This window comes from Tupaia chinensis, unplaced genomic scaffold (genome assembly GCF_000334495.1).
Source record: "Tupaia chinensis unplaced genomic scaffold, TupChi_1.0 Scaffold000426_1, whole genome shotgun sequence".
Taxonomy (NCBI): domain Eukaryota; kingdom Metazoa; phylum Chordata; class Mammalia; order Scandentia; family Tupaiidae; genus Tupaia; species Tupaia belangeri.
Genome location: NW_006159931.1, coordinates 2,809,601 through 2,825,740, shown reverse-complemented (window position 1 = coordinate 2,825,740; position 16,140 = coordinate 2,809,601). Strand labels below are relative to the sequence as shown.

Genomic DNA, 16,140 nt, shown 5'->3' with positions numbered 1-16,140 from the left:
TCTCACCACAGCTGGGCCCGAAGGCTGCTGTTGTTAAGGGTCATTCCGTCATCAGATGTCTTTGCAGACGGTCAGCTCTCACACAAGGCCTCGGGCATGCGACTCTGCTGTGGTGCTAGGCATGATGCTCCAAACTGTCGGGGTGCAACCCCCTGCCCGGTGTGGCAGGAGTATGGTGAGGTCCGAGATCCACATTTGCCTGGGTTCTGATCCAAGTTCTGCTGCTCTCTGAGGGTGAACTCTTGGATAATTCCTCTCACCTCTGCATCTTGGTTTTGCACCTGTACAATGGCACCACAGTGACTGTCCCACATGACTGTAACAGCACAGGTACAAGAACCCACACGCCATGTGCTAAGCAGAGCCTAGCCTGGAGGACCGGCTCTCCAAAATGTCCTGTCTGACGCTCCCTGCCTAAGCCTGTTCCCTCCACTTTCCACAGCTGACCATGTTCTTCGCTAACGCTTCATCTCTACATCGTAAGGCTTTGAGCTGCACGAAGTGAGAGGGTGAGTGTTCTGTCCTGCACTTTAGAATGAACCCAGGCCCTAAAGATGTTGGGTCACCATTTATAGTAGTCCATTCTTTCTTTCTTTTTTAGGTTTTTGCTATAGGGCCTGTGCGCTCTCCAGAGAGAGACAGAAAGAGAGGGAAAGTGAGAAATCACCTTCCCCCTCCGGGGGGATGGCCATGCCACAATCCCCTCTCCTCCATTCTCCTCTCAGAGAACAGGCAAGCACATGTGCTCAGCACATTTTTCTTTTAATTTTTACTTTATTATTATTATTCTTTTATACATTTGATCACTACACATCATTTGGCTTGCAAAGAGAATTTACCCAGCGTGAAATACACCTCAGACCAGTCCAGTTGAGACACTGTGCACGTCATCATCCACAGGTAATAAACCAGTACTGTGTCCCACAATGACTCACCTGTCTATTTTTCTCCCTAATTTCCTTCTCTATATTCTTCCCCCTCCCACTCTTCTTCCCCACTGTCTCCGGTGTCCATTACTATCTTCACTGCTTCTATGTCCTCCAATCTTCCAGTCTCTTCCACGGAGTGCGGACGGTCAGTATATAGTAAATGGAGACATACAGTATCTTTCTTTCATAGCCTGGCTTGCTTCACTCAGCAGTAGGTTTCCACATTCGACCACTTTCTATCAAATGCAGAGTCGGCGTATTTTCCGAGCTGCTGGGATCCAGCACCTTAACCCGCACGCCATCTGCTGGCCCCCTGCAGAAGTTCCCTCTGATTCACTGCCCCCCCCAGTCCCACTACTGCAGCCTCTCAAGACACAGCTTCTTGGCCTGGTCATAACATGTTTTAATGAGCCACCAAGACTGTCCCTTTTATGTTTGTTCATTTATTTCATGCATGTGAGAGACAGACAGACAGACAGTGCTAGGCACACTCTACCAGGTCACACACTGCGATTCCCTGCCTCCAGCTAGCCAGGATCACTGGCACGTGCACACACACCTGGTGTACGGGTCAGCTCGGGAGTCGAGCTCTGATCTTCCACGTGGTCTCCAGCATGGCAGAGCTTTACACTCCCATGGGGCCACCACAGCTGGGCCCGAAGGCTGCTGTTGTTAAGGGTCATTCCGTCATCAGATGTCTTTGCAGACGGTCAGCTCTCACACAAGGCCTCGGGCATGCGACTCTGCTGTGGTGCTAGCCATGATGCTCCAAACTGTCGGGGTGCAACCCCCTGCCCGGTGTGGCAGGAGTATGGTGAGGTCCGAGATCCACATTTGCCTGGGTTCTGATCCAAGTTCTGCTGCTCTCTGAGGGTGAACTCTTGGATAATTCCTCTCACCTCTGCATCTTGGTTTTGCACCTGTACAATGGCACCACAGTGACTGTCCCACATGACTGTAACAGCACAGGTACAAGAACCCACACGCCATGTGCTAAGCAGAGCCTAGCCTGGAGGACCGGCTCTCCAAAATGTCCTGTCTGACGCTCCCTGCCTAAGCCTGTTCCCTCCACTTTCCACAGCTGACCATGTTCTTCGCTAACGCTTCATCTCTACATCGTAAGGCTTTGAGCTGCACGAAGTGAGAGGGTGAGTGTTCTGTCCTGCACTTTAGAATGAACCCAGGCCCTAAAGATGTTGGGTCACCATTTATAGTAGTCCATTCTTTCTTTCTTTTTTAGGTTTTTGCTATAGGGCCTGTGCGCTCTCCAGAGAGAGACAGAAAGAGAGGGAAAGTGAGAATTCCCCTTCCCCCTCCGGGGGGATGGCCATGCCACAATCCCCTCTCCTCCATTCTCCTCTCAGAGAACAGGCAAGCACATGTGCTCAGCACATTTTTCTTTTAATTTTTACTTTATTATTATTATTCTTTTATACATTTGATCACTACACATCATTTGGCTTGCAAAGAGAATTTACCCAGCGTGAAATACACCTCAGACCAGTCCAGTTGAGACACTGTGCACGTCATCATCCACAGGTAATAAACCAGTACTGTGTCCCACAATGACTCACCTGTCTATTTTTCTCCCTAATTTCCTTCTCTATATTCTTCCCCCTCCCACTCTTCTTCCCCACTGTCTCCGGTGTCCATTACTATCTTCACTGCTTCTATGTCCTCCAATCTTCCAGTCTCTTCCACGGAGTGCGGACGGTCAGTATATAGTAAATGGAGACATACAGTATCTTTCTTTCATAGCCTGGCTTGCTTCACTCAGCAGTAGGTTTCCACATCCGACCACTTTCTATCAAATGCAGAGTCGGCGTATTTTCCGAGCTGCTGGGATCCAGCACCTTAACCCGCACGCCATCTGCTGGCCCCCTGCAGAAGTTCCCTCTGATTCACTGTTTCCTTTCCCCAGTTCATTACCAGCAGTCAACTGCAGTCTGAAATTACCTAGTACAGACCATAAGATATTTTGCAAGAGAGAGGGATCACCTTCATGTAACTTTCTCTTTTTTTTTGAATTGTTTTATTTAACTTTATGTATTTATTGATTTGAAAGAGAGGGACAGAATAAGAGAGAGAAAGAGAGAGAGAGAAAGGGAGAAAGTAAGCCACCAGGTCCTGGACTCAAATCGTGGTCGGCCACGTGGGAGTCCAGCACCCTTAGCCACCACGCCACCTGCTGGTCCCACATTCATACACCTTCCCTTACGGTATATTATTATCATTGTCGTGCTTTATTACCAGGGTCGTTAGTCTCTTGCTGTGCCTGATTTCTAAATTAAACTTTATTATATGTATTGCATGTGCAGGAAAACACATGTGTGGGTTTGGTCTTCTCTGTGGTTTCAGGCATCCACTGGGGGTCTTGGAACATACCTGCCTTGAACACGGGGGCACCGCTGTGCTGAGAGAACGCCTCGTGCCGGGCATTGTGCTAAGCTTTTTTTTTTTTTTTGGAGAGGTTTTCACTATAGGGCGCGTGTGCTCGCCAGACAGAGAGAGACAGAGAGACAGAAAGCGAGAAATCACCCCCCAGAGGGGATGATCACGCCGCAATCCCTTCTCCTCCATTCTCCTCTCGGGATCTTGGGCACGCACGCACACGTGCCCGGCGTGAGTTTTAAGCCACCGGGTCCAGGACATGAACCGCGGTTGACTACGTGGGAGTCCAACGACATAGCCATTACGCTAACTGTTGGTTCCCTGTGCTAAGCTTTTTAATCTCTGCTAGCCTTCATGCAGCCCTGTGAGGTCAGAACAAATATTATCGCCATTTTACAGAGGAGGCAACTGAGACGCAGAGACGAGAACAAATATTATCGCCATTTTACAGAGGAGACGCAGAGACACTAAAGAACTTGTGCACAGGCACGCAGCAAGTAGTAGTGGAGCTTAGGTTTGAACCTGGGTCTTTGTAACTGTTCGGGCTCTAAGAACAACGGCCAGTAGGCTGTGTGCTCAAATTTTGATATAGCAGTTGCCATGGTCAGGTCCATTTATGGGCCAGCCATGGTGCCACGGCAGTGATGCGCTGCCCCACGACACTGCCATCACTTTGGAAGGGCCTGGGTTTGCATCCCGAGGTCTCCCTGTTCCTGCTGGCTATGTGATCACCTGCCTGGGATCCTGACTGGCTGAGGCTGGGGGTAGACTGCAGTGTGCAGCCCTGTTGGGGATGTCTCTGTCTTTTTCTCCTTCTCCTCCTCCTCCTCTGGAGAAATAATTACAAAAACTTTTTTTTTTGAGAAGTTTTTGCTGTAGGGCGCATACGCTCGCCAGACAGAGACAGAGAGATAGAAAGCGAGAAATCACCCCCCCCCAGGGTGTATGGCCATGCTGCAATCCCTTCTCCTCCACTCTCCTCTCAGGATCGTGGGCACGCACGCACACGCGCCCGGCGTGAGTTTAAGCCACTGGGTCCGGGACTCGAACCGCGGTCGACTACGTGGGAGCTCAGCGACATAGCCATTATGCTAACTGCTGGTCCCAAAAACATGTTTTTAAAGATTTAAGTGAGTTCCATTTTATGGTTACAGAAACTGAGTCTCGGATAAATAAAATAACTCGCTAGAGCCCGCGAGGAGTTAGCAGTGAGTCCGTACTGAAGCCCGCTCAGTCACAGATGAAAGGCTGTACTCCTAAGGGCCCCACCTGCTGGACAGCTCCCTGTCACATCCGAGGAGTTGGGGAGGGTCACTAGGGACAACTTCCTGTGTCAGAAATAAGGACAAGGAAGACAACCGTGTTCGTTCTGTACAGTTACGCACAGTCCCCTAAAAATGTGGTCTCTGCCAACACCACCTCCCTTGGCACTGTCAGCTGGAGTTGATTGTGTGGGGAGACAATAACAGAGTCCCCATTTGCTTCCTCCCAGGTACACAAGTCCTGCTCAGGGTAGGAAGGCTAGGTGAGGCATGTGGGGCCCACAACCAGCCAGCTTAAATTTCACTCCTTATCGCAAAAACCTATTGGGTCATCAGAAAAGTCATGACATATTTTTCTGCTTTTCTATGCAAAAATGTCTCTTGACTGCTGGACAGCTCCCTGTCACATCCGAGGAGTTGGGGAGGGTCACTAGGGACAACTTCCTGTGTCAGAAATAAGGACAAGGAAGACAACCGTGTTCGTTCTGTACAGTTACGCACAGTCCCCTAAAAATGTGGTCTCTGCCAACACCACCTCCCTTGGCACTGTCAGCTGGAGTTGATTGTGTGGGGAGACAATAACAGAGTCCCCATTTGCTTCCTCCCAGGTACACAAGTCCTGCTCAGGGTAGGAAGGTGAGGTGAGGCATGTGGGGCCCACAACCAGCCAGCTTAAATTTCACTCCTTATCGCAAAAACCTATTGGGTCATAAGTCATGACATATTTTTCTGCTTTTCTATGCAAAAATGTCTCTTGACTTTCCCGACAACCCAGGAAATACACGGCCTCGGACAGGTTACTCTTGGCCTCAGTTTCCGCATCCGTGAAGTGGGGAATACTGCCTTACCAGGTCGGGAAGATCAGACGAGTCAATCCGGGTAAAGCCATCAGAACGGAGCCTGGCACACCATACCGGAAGGTTATTATGAGCCATTATCAGGGCCAGCAGGGCAGGAAGACTTAAGCTACAAATCCCTGCAGGGTAAGAGCTGGGTCTTCGTGTGTTAGGTCTTCTATTCAAGTCCCACGACAAGGAGAAGCAGGAAGAAACGAAATAAAAAGAAGAAGAAAAACAACTTAAATCCAAAGACTCAAAACTCTCCAGGTGAATAAAAACCTCCAGCTGACTCCTTTTTCCGGGAGCTGGAGCTCCAGCCCCGTTCCGGGCTTATCACGAGAGACAGGGTGTCCCCTGGAGTTTGAGAAGCGATGTTCCCAGGCACCCCTGTTCTTGGGCACCTCCGTACGCTTGGCCATGCACTTGGCAAAGAGTAAGTTGGATAGAGTGGCTTGTGCCCAGGGGCTTCTCACTAAGGGGTGGTATCCAGTGGGAGCACAGAAGGGTCTTGAGACTCAAGCCAGCCTGGCTTCCAGGACCAGGTAGTTCCATGAGACCTTGAGTTCATGGTTTCACTTTCTGAACCTCAGTTTCTGTGCCTATAAATTGGAGTGGGGGGGTTTACGATACCCAGGTCTCAGCTTTATTTTGCAGATTAAATTAAAACCATTTGTTAAACTCCCAGCGTGCAGTGCAGCTGGGTTCAATACAAGGTAGCAGCCTTGTCATCCTACTTGTTGCTGCTAGCTTGGCGGCCTCCCAAGCTTAGACATCCACGGGGATGAATACCAAAGGGGTTCCAACCCTCACATACCCCCCAAGTCTCAGCCCCCTAGTGCCTCTGAAAGGTACCCCTGGCCCCACGTACCCCAATAGAGGAGGCAGCTGAGAGACACTCTAAGGAATGGGGCTTCAGACGAAGTGCTGATTCTGAGTACTTTTCTTTATTCTTTTAATTTGCATGTGCTCACCAGAGACTGCGGAGGAGGGAGGGATGGGAGTGAGAAATCTCCCCCTGGGGGAGAGGGCCATGCTGCAGTCCCTTCTCTTCCACTCTCCTCTCAGGATTTGGGGCATGCATGCACATGTGCCTGGTGTGATTCTCAAGTTGCCAGGCCCGAGACTTGAACTATAAAGTACACCATGTGGAATCCTGTTCCTTAACCTTGACACCACCTGCTGGCCCTGAGTACTTTCCTTGACTAATGTAGGAGTACAGGGCTTTTCCCTTCACTCTCTAAGTTCCATCATTTGAGTCTACGTGAACAGACGGTAGACAGATTAACAGGACACTTAGCATTTTATTGCGTGCACAGGTCATCATAAGAAAGAGAGTGAGTACCCAAAAACCCAGTGAAATTTCCGAGTTTATATTCTCTCTTCACAGGGGAGAGGGACGGGGTGGGGGCGAGGAGCCATCTGGGGGAGAGAAGGAATGGGCCTGAAGAGCAGGTGAGAGCTGGCTCAGAGCCCACCTGGGCAGGTGTCAACCTTCAGACTCCCTTCCTGTGCCGGGAGTCCGTGATGTAATTCCTAGGGAAGGGGTCTAGGAATTCAAACTCTTTCTAGAGGATTCGGTCTGCAGGCAGATAAAGGCAATTCAGAGCAAGCCTCGCTCTGCATTTAATGAGCTGAAAGAGGAAGAAAAGGAAGGAGATGCGAGAAGGTCAGAGACCCTGCTTCTCCTTCGGTTCAAAGCGCTCAGCGTGCCCAAGTGCCATGCTTTGGGGAATCATTTTCTGAGCCCCAACGCTGACGAACAAAGAGGGTCAGAAGGGAAATCAGGCCTGGCTTCTTGCTCTCAGAGGCTCCTTTCCCAAACCAGCTCAGATCCAATTTTTCTGCCATCTGCCTGTGGCATGCGCTGCGTGTGGAAAACTCTCTGATAGGCCCTCATGGCACCGTTGGGTCGACTTCGTAATGCAGGAGGGAGCCCGTGAAACAACGGGACCAGATTGTTAATAAACAACCCAAATTTCTACATCAAAAATGAATCTGATTTTCTTCAAAGGAGTCAGATATCTGGAGGCCGTGTGCAAATTGCAAACATTTTGTGAACTTTCCCTTCGGGTTCATCTCTGGAGCCTCTGGCATGTTCGTTCTCATACCCCAGAGTTGACAGGCCCTCTTCTTTTCAGAGTAGATTTAATTTTTGGAAATAGCCAAAAGATATTTGAAGCTGCGTCTGTGAAATAAAAGGGTTAGTCATGCAGGATAGTAATACTTGGGAATGAAACGTAAGGTGATACCCAGAAAATACTGACTTACCTTTTGATGCCCTGTGTGTGCTATGCCGCTCTGAAATTAGGAGCACGGAGTGGACCTCTGAACAGCCAGGACACAGAGGTGCAGGGGGACACATTCTGGCCTCCCAAGGCCCACGGTTTGATAGGAACAAATACCATTTCGCTATGTGGGGTGCAGTACATGCGTTTAAAAAGAACTGGATCTCCTAGCATTGCAGGCGCATTTCATATGGCAATGATTCATAGAGGTTTGGTTGGAACAATTGCTGACTTAAGAATGCCAATGGTGGCCAGCAGGTGGTTAAGGCACTGGACTCCCACATGGCCGACTGTGGTTCTAGTCCCTGACCTGGCAGCTTGCTTTCTCTCTGTCCCTTTCTTTCTCTGGTCAAATTAAATAATATAATAATAATAATAATAATCACTGGACTTGAATCAATCTTAAAAAAAGAACACCCAGTCTTTTGTGTGCCCATATCATTTGACTATTCCCTCTCTCCATCTTTTCCTTCTGTCTGTTTTTAGGCTTATGTCGAAGCAATTAGATTGAAAGATGATGAAATTCTCAAGGTTCAGACCAAAGAAGATGGAGATGTCTTCATGTGGCTGAAACATGAAGCTACCCGAGGCAATGCAGCAGCGCAGGTAAAAACGCAGTCCATTCAAGCCAGGCCGTGGTATGGAGGTTAAGGCAGCTGGATCTCACTTGATCGACTGCCCAGTTCAAATCCCAGATCCAGAAGCTTGAGAGACATGCCATGCACGTGTACATGCGTGCCCAAAATCCTGAAAGGAGAAGGGAGAAGGGATTGCAGCACGACCATCCACTATGCAAGGAGCTTCCTCTCCCTTTCTCTTTCTGTCTCTCTCTGGTAAGTGCATGCACCCTCTAGCAAAAAAAAAAAAAAAAAAGTCACCTATTGCCTTGGAGATTCTGTCAGCCATGAGAGACCCGCTCATGCTGTGAACAAAACATCCCAAACCTAGTGACTTTAAACAATACTGATTTGTTTATTCTCACATTATATTAGGTTGTCTGAAAAGTCATGATGTATACTTCTGTGCAAAAATGCATCATGACTTTCCTGATGATGCAATAAATACATCCAGTGGGGTTGGCAGGGGCCTCTGCTCTCAGATTCAGGAATCCAAGCTGACAGCTGCTAGTGCTTCCAGAACTATCCTGGCAGTGCCACAGTCAAGGGCATTCTTAATGCTTCTGCTCAGAAATTGCCTCTAATATTTCATTGGCCAAAGCACATCACGTGGCCCCTGTAGACTTTAAGAGGACCATGATATAGTTCTACCACCACCCAGAAGAGAGAGTCTGCCTATTTTTGAGCACACCTACAGACTACCATCAGATACTTTGGTGCACACACCAGACAGAAAGACAAGAAGCAGAGCCAGCAGATGGTGTTGCGGTTGAGGCGCTGGACTCCCACATGGCCAACCACATTTTAAGTTCGAGACCAGCAGCTTGAAAATCACACTGGACGTGTGTGAGTATGTGCCTGAAATCCTGAGAGGAGAATGGAGAAGAGATTGCAGTGTGGCCATCTCCCCTGGGTGGTGATTTCTCACTTTCCCTCTCTCTGTCTCTGTCTCTGGCAAGTGCACACATCCTATAGCAAAACCTACAAAAGGGGGGAAAAAGAAAAAGGAGAAACATCGTGGGGTACAGGAGAAGTTAGGTGGGCATAGAGAAAGGGGCCATGAGTTCAGCTAGGAGGACAGTAGAACATTATTTATGGTGTGTGAGAACAAAAGGATGAGTCTTTTGGTTTCTTGAACATCCTTGTCTTTTCAATGGACTTGTAAGAGGTCCAGGAAAGGGCAAAGGCTGGGGAACTTCCTCTATCTCATTCCTTGCTTTGACTTCACTGTGGAGAAAGCCCTTGATGGGAGCCTGTGAAGACCGTTTACACCAGGAGGAAGCCTCCTTCCCTAAGGGTGGATTTAGCTATGGCCGAAGTGCTCCCGCTGAGCACAGCTGTGTCAGGAGGGGCCCCTAGGCTGGAAGTAGGTGGAAGACCAGAGATAGGAAAGGAAAAGAAAAAAGAAAAGACTCAAAGGCATGGGCAAAGCAAACAGTTCAGGGGTTTTCGTAACACCTCTCCTACCCTTCCGCAGAGACCTTCCTGGCGTTGCAGGAGATGCCTTGCCACAAGTTGTAAGGATTTGCTAGGGAAGGGACGAGAGGGAGATAAGAGAGACAGAAAGTGATCCACCGGGGGCCAGAATGTTAGCCATCATTGACCTGGTTCTTTTCTTGGCCATCTGTCCCCAGCCTGCTGTCTTCAGTCCAGGAAGGAATTCCTGTAGTTCTACAATTGACATTGCTCGAGCTGCTTCCAGGGTCTCAGAGCTGGCATTAACTTTCCTAATGATGGTGCTGGTCTTCCTTCCTTCATTAGCAAGTGCTCATTTGAATAGCTTCTAGGAGCATCTTTAGCTCTGTGGGCGGAGGCCGAGTGTATGGGGGCATAGACAAATAACTCCTTAAAGTTCTGACCTCCCAAGAGCTCAAGACTAGCTGTGGAGACAAATCATGTGAGAGGAATAAATGCAATAGAGAGTTAGGAGCCTAAGTGATGTGATGTCTGAGCCAAAAAGACTTGCAATGCCTCCCAAAGGAGTGGGCGTTTGAGGAAGGAGAGTTGTGATTGCTGACCAAGTTCTGCATTCCATCCAGCTCCGGGTCTGGGTGCAGCAAACACACACACACACACACACTCACACACACACACACACACACTCACACTCACACACACACACACACACACTCACACTCACACACACACACACACACACTCACACTCACACACACACACACACACACTCACACTCACACACACACACACACACACTCACACTCACACACACACACACACACACTCACACTCACACACACACACACACACACTCACACTCACACACACACACACACACACTCACACTCACACACACACACACACACACTCACACTCACACACACACACACACACACTCACACTCACACACACACACACACACACTCACACTCACACACACACACACACACACTCACACTCACACACACACACACACACACTCACACTCACACACACACACACACACACTCACACTCACACACACACACACACACACTCACACTCACACACACACACACACACACTCACACTCACACACACACACACACACACGTGCACCATTTCCTGCATGTGTTAAGAGCTCGTATTTGCACAAATCCACCTTCAGGGCTCTGGCACTCGGTTGGAAGATAAAATGTGTCTAGCTAATGCTGGATTCTCAACAGAAAACATTTTAATCTAGGTTTATCCTCCCACCTCTCCAAGTCTTGTATTAAGCATCACACAGGAAAGTCATCGTTCTAAATCGCTATTGTCTTTAAGCAACGATTGGCCCAGATGCTGTTCTGGGGGCAGCAAGGTGTGGCGAAGAATCCCGAAGCTGCCATCGAGTGGTACGCCAAGGGAGCCCTGGAGACCGAGGATCCCGCGCTAATATACGACTATGCCATTGTGCTATTCAAGGTAAGAATCACTTCATTTGGGCTGAAATTGTGCACTTCTTATCAGACTTCCTGAGCAGTTTCCTGTGGGCGTGCAGGTAAACAAGGCATCTGTAATTGAAGAAACTTAGTGTATGCTTCTGTAAGACTGGATTGGAAAGAATACTGGCTAAAAAGGCAGAGTCAAAGCAGCTCCCTGGTCTCGTTATCAAACATTAATCTTACTTTTGGCATCTGGATTCCCTGCCCTTGCAAGAACCATGGCCTCTGAGGGAGAGGCCTGTATTTTATGGATTATGCAAGACCACCAGCCCCCAAAGATGCTCCAGGCTTGCCACGAGGCAGAGTTCTTATTGAATTACAGCTTCGACTAAGTATGTGTTTGGGCTGGATCCCAACGGTCCTGCTGATGAAAACAAAGATCTTGGTTTTAAGCCAACAGGAAAGTAGTGGAAAGGGTTGGGAAGAGGCTTGTTAAAGTCCCACCTCTGCAACCATCACAAACATCCTTGGCGTCTCCAGATCTCGTGGGATAATGGTAATGACTGCAGACTGAATGAGAGAGCAGAGCCAATGGGGTTTGCAAACTGTAAAACACCGTGTGTCCTGTACAAAATAGTATTAGTTCACACTGATTGGCTGAATGTCACCTGCTTCCTGTGTATTTGCATATTTCATCCTCACAACCAGCATATGAGGTAGGGACCTTCATGTGTTATGATTGCTATATATATTGGGTTGTCAGAAAAGTCAGGATGTATTTTTTCTGTTTTTCTCTTTCTTTTTCTTTTTTGAGAGATTTTTGCTATAGGGTGCATGCACTCACTGGAGAGACAGAGAGACAGAAAGTGAGAACTCACACCCACCCCGCCCCACAGGGAGATGGCCACATCGTAATCCCTTCTCCTCCATTGTCCTCTTGGGATTTTAGGCATGCACACACACATACTTGGTGTGAGTTTCAAGTCGCTGGATCAGGGACTCAAACTGCGATCGACCATGTGGGAGTTCAGTGCCTTAACCACCATGTCACCTGCTGGACCCCTTTTCTATGTTTCTCTATGCAAAAATGTGTCATGACTTTTCTGACAACTAAATATATATATAAGCAGAGGCACAGAAAGGTTTTGTACCCTGCCCAGCTGGGACATTTCAGACCTGGCCCTGATATCTGGACAGTCTGGCCTCATTGTCTGTCCTTGTCACCCCCGGACACAGAGGCATAGATTCACTGATCTTAGAAAAGTAACAGGCTTTGGCTCTGGGAAGGACATTTTTGGGCCCTAAATTTTTGCCCAAAGAAAACAGCTGCCTCCAAATAGCAAGTGTCTTCAAACAGGGACATGAATTCACACGGCCAGTCCCGTCTCCAGAACCACAGCTGTGACCACTCTCTGATTAACAGCCGTGACTTCGGCTACATTTCTAACCCTCTAAACCTTATCAAAGCCTGAAAACCCATTGGTTGTTATGGTTTCCAAACAGAGAGCTTGGACCTTCTCTTTCTAGTTATTAAGTCAACATAGAAATTGTTTGAATCTTAGCCATGTGCCAGAGCATTCATGTATTGATTCAATAAACATCCATTTGGGGCTGACACCGTGCCAAGCTTTGCTAGATGGAGCAGGGGCATCTGGGGGTAGGAGTGACATTCTGTCCCTGGGACTCGTACACTGGAGGGGAAGGCAGAGGACAGGGGGTGGTGCCTGTCCACGGGGGTAGAGCCTGGTCGTCATCCAAACTGAGGAGAAGATAATGGCATGCATTAGACATTATTAACTCTCAGTCTAGGGAGAGGAAGAGATGTCAGTCGGTGACTCTGAAAGTGACAAGATTTCTTGGGGGTCTGGTTTTCTAAACTGAAAGCTTCTTTTATTTAGTTTTCCTGAATTCTACCTAAGTCTCTGGGTCGAAGGAAGGAAACCCTTTATCAGAATCTCAGGAGAGGCCTTCGCTTCTGGCTAGGAAGTCTCTTCAAGTGTACGCGTGTGCAGGAAACCCAGGTGGAAGTTGGGCTTTCCAGATGTGCAGTGTGGTAGCTTGCTTCCGGCTGCATGAGGTGGCACCAGGAGGGTGGCTGTGGTTTGTCCAGGACAATCAAGTTCCTCCCATCTTGTGTCCACATGAGGATGAAGCTCTGATGTTGGCGAACAGTCTTCCCTTCATTTCACTCTGGATACTTTCTGAGTACTTACCTGTGTGCCAGGACCTCTCCCTTCTCTCAGTCAACTTTCAGAATTACCCAGATAGGCAGATAGTGCAGAGTCTTTGTGGTTTTGGTTTTGGTCTTTTTAGACTTTTGCCATAGGATACATGTATTCGCAGGAGAGAGAGACAGAGAAATATTATCCTCCAGGGGAGGTGGCCATGCTGCAATCCTTTCTCCTCTGTTCGCCTCTCAGGATTTTAGCTATGCACACACACATGCCTAACATGATTTTTAAGCCTCCAGGCTTAAAAATTATGTGGGAGTCCAACGCCTTAACCACCATGCTGGCCCCTGTAGTGCATAGTCTTTGTGCAAGAAGTTATTCTCTTTTTGATTAACTAGCAACAGACTAGAAACATCTCTGCCCTAGACATCTAATGAGTACTTGCAGCTCTAACTGCGAGGCTTCGGATAAGTCAGCCTCTCTGGGTCCCAGTTTTATTCCTTCAGAACAGAAAGGTTGGGTAAGAAAAACTATGAATTCCCAAGGTCCTGCCATTCTGGGAGTCTGGCCTTTCTGACGCTTTCCCAGAAGTCGAAAACCATTGTCTGGTTCTCTATTCAGTTATTTCAAGTAAGGTCCTGCCTCCTCTTCTCTCTCCTCTCCCTCTCTAATTAAATGAAGTAATGGTGCACATCCGAAAAATATTTTCACCTTCCACTTTGCTTCAGCTCACTGGTTTTGTTAAACGGGCAAGTTACAGTCTAGCAGAAACTGGTGTATATGTAGACAGTCTCCGACTTACAGTCTGACTTAGAATTTCCGGCTTTACTCCCGTGTGAACGCGATACACATTCAGCAGAAACCAAACGTCACGTACGCATGCAACCATTCTCTTTTTTGCTTTCAATTCGGGATTAATAAATTGCCTAAAGCAGTCATCACTCCATAAAGTAGGCTTCGGGTTAGGGGACTTGGCCCAACTGTGGGCTAATCTGAACTCAGAGCACACAAGGTAGGCAGCCTCAGCTACAGTGTTGGGTAGGTTAGGCATATCAAATGCATTCTTGACTTAAAACATCTTCAACTTCCGGTGGGTTTATTGGGACGTAATCCCCCTCGTAAGTCAAGGAGCACCTGAGATCCACCCTTTAGCTGAAGATTCACAGTTTCACTCTGGGTTCCGAAAACGACAGTCGAGCGTATCAGTACGTGTCCCACGCCCCGCACCCCGCACTGAGATTAGGGAGAGATGACTTCTCAGCCCTGAACCGAAATGTCCAAGGAAAACAGAGCACAGTGGTTGCCAGCCTGGCTCCGGAGTCTGCCTGCTGAGTTAAGATCGTGCCTCTGGTTCTCATGCATTGGCTCTGGGCAGGTTCTCTGATGGGTCACCGTGAAAATTATGGTAGGACAACGCCTGGCACCTTAATTAGCAGGGGAATATTTGCTAGTCTCCGTTTGTGATGGACCGAAGCATTTCAAGAGTTGAAGGTGTGTTTACTGCAAAGCCCTCTCACTGTCACAGTGTGTGTGATCCTGCCGGCCGTGGTGTCTGAGTGCAGGGCGGTTACACGTACTACGTGTGTGTGTGTGTATATATCTATATGTATATATGTATGTGTGTGTGTGTATACGTGCATGTATGTGGAGATGCATATATTTACATACTTCTGAGTGTGTGTGTATATGTGAGGGGACTTCCAAATGTTGGTGAAATTATGGAATTAAATTACCAGTTTATTTTGGTGCCAAAAAGTGTCAATCCTGCATACTTTTCTCCTAATACATCCTGCCATGGCCTCTCTGATGTCCTGTGCACACACACGCATTTTACCACGCAGTAATAGTAAAACCAAGAACGCTGCCGACTGCAGCAGTGAACAGACAATGGATGATCGTAAGCAGCCGTGTTGTCCTGCTAGCTCCCCTTGTCTGGCGTCTTCTCTGCCAGACCTATGTCAAGAGAGAACTCAGGGGCCCCTGCGGCCTTGCCCTGGGAGCCCCGCAGCCTCACCCTGGGACCCACTTTCTATTCGGTCCTGCAGATGCTGTGGCAAGGTCCACGGACTTCCTCGTGTAGCAAGAAAGTCCTGTTAGAGCTTGCCCCAAAGCCCATTTCTCCGCATGGTGGATAAACTTCCTCTTCAGGGGGTTCTTGATTTCTCTGGAAGAACCTCATTAGGGGCCAAGCAGAGGCACACTGGTTATGTTGCTGGACTCCCACATGGTCGATTGTGGTTCAAGGCCTGAACCACAGACTTGAAACTCATGCCAGGCGCCTGTGCATGTGTGCCCAAAATCCTGAGAGGAGAATGAAGGAGAAGGGATTGCGGCGTGGTCGTTCTCCCGGGGGCTGGTTTCTCGCTTTTTCCCTTTATCTCTCTGGCAAGCACATGCACCCTATGGCAAAAGATCTCTCTCAAAAGAAAAAAGGAATCTGGTTTGTTTCTGCCAGTTGGGTCTGAAGCAGCAGTTTCCGCAGGGTCCTCTCTGCTAGGTCACAGGTTCCTCCTGGTTGAGAAGCCATGGTGTTCCACCCTGGGGGACCCAGCCAGCACTGAGGAAGGCTGCGAGTCACAGCCTAATACCGCTGACTGTCCAACACAGATAACGCGCTTTATTTGGCCACAAAGTAGATAATCTCCAGAGAAAAGCATCCAGGCTGACCAAACGCATTGAGCTCAATTCCCAACGATACCTGTGGGTTGACAAGAATGCCATTCCCGGGGCGATAAAAATGGAAAACTTGGGGTTGCTGCTAAACTAGAAGTTAGGGTTGTTGCCT

The 16,140-nt window shown here is 48.5% G+C and overlaps 1 protein-coding gene across 1 annotated transcript in view; it reads left to right on the top strand.

The window, feature by feature from the left end:
• The window catches only part of SEL1L3 (SEL1L family member 3), a gene marked incomplete in the record, with an annotated part of 122,634 nt that overhangs the window by 75,673 nt on the left and 30,821 nt on the right, over positions 1-16,140 (top strand). Inside the window, 2 exon segments of the mRNA XM_014590294.2 lie at positions 8,193-8,312; positions 11,084-11,224. Of these exon segments, the coding sequence (XP_014445780.1) occupies positions 8,193-8,312; positions 11,084-11,224 (261 nt within the window).